General features: G+C 41.2%; 1 protein-coding gene across 1 annotated transcript; it reads left to right on the top strand.

The window, feature by feature from the left end:
* Positions 1-531: 531 nt before the first annotated feature.
* LOC126794796 (endoglucanase 6) lies at positions 532-4,592 on the top strand. Its single transcript, XM_050521577.1, has 8 exons — positions 532-871; positions 984-1,196; positions 1,442-1,642; positions 2,352-2,441; positions 2,551-2,715; positions 2,922-3,206; positions 3,295-3,643; positions 3,738-4,592. Exons 1-8 carry the CDS (start codon positions 668-670, stop codon positions 4,091-4,093), a joined length of 1,863 nt encoding a protein of 620 aa, XP_050377534.1. The 5' UTR covers positions 532-667; the 3' UTR covers positions 4,094-4,592.
* Positions 4,593-5,143: the final 551 nt, after the last annotated feature.

Here is a 5,143-nt window from a genome sequence, read left to right as displayed (position 1 = left end):
AACCACTTTTCACACCCCCAACCCTACAAAGCCACGCAGCAACTAATCCCTGTCCCGGTAAAAGTAAAACTGACACTTCCGGCCTCACCTCTCACAAACTTCGACCACGGGCAAAACCGTCATTTAAACTGCGGGACCATCGCCGGAAGACAGAAACTGAGCTTTTTTTGACTCTTACTCCTGCACCTTCCTCCACCTTCCTTATTTTGGTAAGTTCTTTCAAATTATATCTAATGGAATATTTCTCCTCATAGGTTAGTAACTTTAATTTCCCAGTTCATACAGAGTTACAGACTCCACACCATTAAATACACACCGACCTTCCCAGTAAAGAGCCGGGAACACCCACATGACTCTGTTCTTTTTCCTCGAGTGTTTTCAGCCCTCGATATCAGAAACTCAAGCTCTGAAAATTTTAAATTATTTTTCTCCCCATTTTCCTTTTTTTATTGTCCATGCTGGTTTTTGGGCACACTTGCTTTTCCTTAATTCTCTCACATTATATAGAGGTGTCCTAGAGCTCCCTCCCTCCCTCAATCCCCAGCACTCTCTTCTTCTCCACCCACTCCTTAAAGGTCTCTCACCCCTTTCTCTCTTCCGGTGGATTTATCAGAAATTTTAGCTGATAAACCATCCAACATTGCTAGTATAGACCATAGTTACTGGTATGGAGAAATTTGTGAGGCTAGTTTCCTTGGCTCCCCTGTTTCTGCTTCTCTGTTTCCCTCTTGCTCTGGCTGGCCATGACTATGGCGCAGCACTCAGCAAGAGCATTCTCTTCTTCGAAGCTCAGAGATCTGGTGTCCTTCCTCGTAACCAAAGGGTCACTTGGAGATCCCATTCCGGCTTATACGACGGCAAAGCCAGCGGGGTGAGTAATTTCACTCATTTCTGTACTGTTTTTACTGTCAAAATTTACCGCTATTTCCCGGCATGTTCTTAATATTTACTTAATTTGGTTCAATTTTTTTTTCAATATGTAGGTGGATCTGGTCGGGGGTTACTATGATGCTGGGGACAATGTGAAATTTGGGCTTCCGATGGCGTTCACTGTTACAATGATGTCCTGGAGTATAATAGAGTATGGCAAACAAATGGCTTCTAGCGGTGAACTTGGCCATGCCATGGACGCGGTTAAGTGGGGAACTGACTACTTCATCAAAGCTCACCCAGAACCCAACCTTCTCTATGGAGAGGTAGCTTTCCGTTCGAGTTGAAAACTCAAAACAGAACCCATTTTTCTAATAACACTTAAAAAGCTCTCTACTCTGTTACCATCACTTTGAAAAAGATCTTCGAGTTTCTTTTCTTTATTGACTAATATGTATTTTTTTTTCAAACGGGATTTCTTTTATTGTAATAATTATATAAACAAAACCGAACCCAAATTTCTAAAAGTAATATGATTGTTTATTGATGATGTTTTGGTCGGTGTTAATAGGTCGGAGATGGAAACACAGACCACTACTGCTGGCAGAGGCCGGAGGACATGACCACCGACCGCCGCGCTTACAAGATCAGCCCCAGCAACCCAGGGTCTGATCTCGCCGGAGAAACCGCCGCCGCCATGGCCGCCGCCTCCATTGTTTTCCGCCGCACCAACCCTGCCTACTCCCGCACTCTCTTGCAGCACGCCTACCAGGTTCGTTTCACTCCTCCTTCACTTAATAAACGCAACTGTTTCATGTGGAAGTGCTTTTCTTCTTTCCAAAAGGCCAATAGTCTGTTGGGCCTCTAGTTCTGTGAAAGGAAGTGCTTTTATGAACCACCAGTGTCTGAAAAACGTTGGTAGTCGGCGCATTTTAGCCACTTTCCGTTTCCGACTTCATGCTTTTTTGGCGGGTCTTGCGCATGATAGCCACATGTCGTAATTAATAGGGCGGTTACGCTTGATTTACCCTTTCTGTCAGTGTGGTCCTTACTTGATACTTACTGAGCATGTTGCGGGGATTTATATCGGTAAAATTACATTACGAAGCTATTTGAAAACATAATACGGTGCCGTTTGAGGGTACATATACAATTGAAATAGGGTAAATTTTTACGGCGCGTATTTAGGATCGAGGGGGACATTTCCCATAGGTACTGTCGCAATTGACGGTGCAGACCAGATCTGATAGTACTGTACCAACAGATCTGCACCATTAATATGGGACTGGTTAGTAGAAACCAGTTAGAAGCTCAGTCACGTGCGACTTCTATCGGTGGTGATACCGTACGCCCACAAAGAGCCCTACCTACAGTACTTATACATAATATGTTTTTATTTCTAATAATATCCTCGGTGATTTCTACTTTCTACGGTACATGCCACTGACTCGATTTTGACACTGGTTTGTTTTCTTTTGCAGCTGTTTGATTTTGCAGACAAGTACAGGGGCAAATATGACAGCAGCATAACAGTTGCCCAGAAGTACTACCGATCCATCAGTGGATACAATGTAAGTATTTGGGCCCATTTCTGTTATGAACAAGCCCACATAACTTTTAGAGTCCCAGCAGGCCCAATAGTCTGTACCTTTGTATCTCATGGGTGTTTAATATGTGCAGGATGAGTTGCTTTGGGCTGCTGCTTGGTTGTACCAGGCTTCCAACAGTGAGTACTACTTGAACTACCTTGCAAACAATGGTGACTCCATGGGTGGAACTGGTTGGGGCATGACTGAGTTTGGTTGGGATGTCAAGTACTCTGGTGTTCAGACCCTTGTTGCTAAGGTATATCATTTTGTGACTTGTTACATGATTTGATAGAGATTTAGTTGCTTCATTTTGTAAGCATTGTTAGCTTGATGTTTGTTTCAGATATATGAATCAATGTTTCAATTTGAGGTGGAGATAGTAGGACATTAGGACTATTGTTTTGTTATTGGCTTATTGGTATTGAGCAGTTAGCTAATTCGGTTGTTTTTCTTCCACTGCAGTTCTTGATGCAAGGCAAAGCTGGTAAGCATGCTGCTGTATTTCAGAAATACACAGCGAAAGCCGAGTATTTCATGTGTTCATGCCTTGGAAAGGGCAGCCGCAATGTGCAGAAGACTCCTGGTGGCCTTATTTTCCGCCAAAGGTGGAACAACATGCAATTTGTGACTAGTGCCTCCTTCTTGACCACAGTCTATTCCGATTATCTTACATCTTCCAGGAGAACGTTGAAGTGTGCTTCTGGCAATGTTGCACCTACCGAGCTTCTATCCTTTGCAAAATCTCAGGTAAGTTGCCAATTACATCTGATTTTTGCAATATATATGTTAAGTTGAAACATGTAACTTAATACTATGATTTTGTGAATGTCATCAGGTGGATTACATTCTTGGAGACAACCCAAGAGCTACTAGTTACATGGTTGGATATGGAAATAATTATCCTCGACAAGTTCACCACAGGGGTTCTTCAATTGTTTCCATCAAGAAGGATTCTTCATTTGTTAGCTGCAGGGGAGGTTATGCTACTTGGTTTAGCAGGAAGGCTAGTGATCCCAATCTCCTTACCGGTGCTATTGTCGGTGGACCTGATGCCTATGACAACTTTGCTGATCAAAGGGACAACTATGAGCAGACTGAACCTGCTACCTACAACAATGCTCCTCTTCTCGGAATATTGGCTCGTCTAGGAGGTGGTCAGAGCAGCTATAACCAGCTTCTTCCAGGTATATATTGACTATTGGTTTTTGTTAGTTTGTTACTAAACCCTTTCAATTCTATCACAATGCATGGTCATTGATCAACAAATTTATATTGCAGTTGTTACAGCCAAGCCAAAACCAGCTGCTCTACCTAAGCTTACTCCAGCTGCTCCAGCTTCATCTTCTGGCCCAGTTTCAGTAACACAGAAGGTGACATCCACGTGGGTTGCCAAGGGGTTAACTTATTACAGATATTCCACAACTGTGACTAACAAGTCTGGCAAGACACTACAGAATCTCAAGCTTACAGTATCAAAACTATACGGTCCTCTTTGGGGTCTTACAAAGACAGGCGATTCCTATGTTTTCCCAAGCTGGCTCAACTCTTTACCTGCAGGAAAGAGCCTCGAGTTTGTCTACATCCATGCTGCTTCTGCAGCAAATGTCCTGGTCTCAAACTACTCATTAGCGTAATTAAGGAAAGCACAAGCACTCAATGAAGTAAAAGAGAGAGGTTCACACAGTTTCTGGGATCGTAATGTAAGAATTGTGCAGTTATACAGAAATCAGTCCACAAAGGTCCTTTTTTTTTTCACCTTTCGAATATTACTTTACTTATGATGATTGGGATCTGCTTAGGCTTTTTAGACGAAGTTAGGTCGGAAAAATAAGTTTCGAAGATAGGAGAAGAAAGGAGTGAAGAGACGGTTTAAAAGGTGTGCTCATCCTCTTTCACCTCCCACTTCAGTAAGTTATATAGATAGGTTTGAGAGAGTAACACTTAAAGTTCAAGTGTGAGGGGTTGAGGGGCAAAAAGTGGCTTCTCAACCTATTTCAAGAAGTCTTTGTTTCTTGGTACTTCAGAGCAGTTTTCAGTGTGTCATTTCGTTTTTTGTGTTTACAAGATGTTGTAAGCTTTGCAACTTTTGTAAGTCTTATCACTCTTATGAATGGAAAATATAGTATTGTGCAACCGCATTGTCTCATGATCTTCCTCCATATCTGATATTGGTCACAATTACTTGCCATCTTACAAATAAATCCGGTAAATGTTCATGCCGATGCCATGAAACACATGTTAGAAAAACAATGAAATATTACATATATAATATAATAAATTGAATTATAAATAATTATAACACAACATTAAAATATGATGACGAAGAACACGAAAGAAATTCAATATGAATTCAACCAAAATACCGAACGATTGATGATTGAAGAACTGATCGAGACGTGTGTGATACAACACTGTCATTAATATAATAAATTGAATTATAAATAATTATAACACAACATTAAAATATGATGACGAAAAATACGAAATAAATTCAATATGAATTCAACCAAAATACCGAACGATTGATGATTGAAGAACTAATCGAGACGTGTGTGATACAACACTGTCATTAAGATGTTTACGCCTCTTCTACGGGTGCAAGGATACTTGACGCTTGTCTCCCAGGATAAAACGACTAAACAATTCAAGGAAATTGTACTACTAACTAGAACTCTCAACGAACT

This window comes from Argentina anserina, chromosome 5 (genome assembly GCF_933775445.1).
Source record: "Argentina anserina chromosome 5, drPotAnse1.1, whole genome shotgun sequence".
NCBI classification, from domain to species: Eukaryota; Viridiplantae; Streptophyta; class Magnoliopsida; order Rosales; family Rosaceae; genus Argentina; species Argentina anserina.
Note: the sequence above shows the minus strand (reverse complement) of the source record. Positions and strands in the feature narration are given on the sequence as shown.

Bases quoted from the DNA above. Each gene is read 5' to 3' on its own strand.
- LOC126794796 (XM_050521577.1), top strand. From the start codon at position 668: ATGGAGAAATTTGTGAGGCTAGTTTCCTTGGCTCCCCTGTTTCTGCTT. The intron at 1,197-1,441 runs GTAGCTTTCCGT...CGGTGTTAATAG, and splicing joins CCAACCTTCTCTATGGAGAG to GTCGGAGATGGAAACACAGA. The intron at 1,643-2,351 runs GTTCGTTTCACT...TTTCTTTTGCAG, and splicing joins TCTTGCAGCACGCCTACCAG to CTGTTTGATTTTGCAGACAA.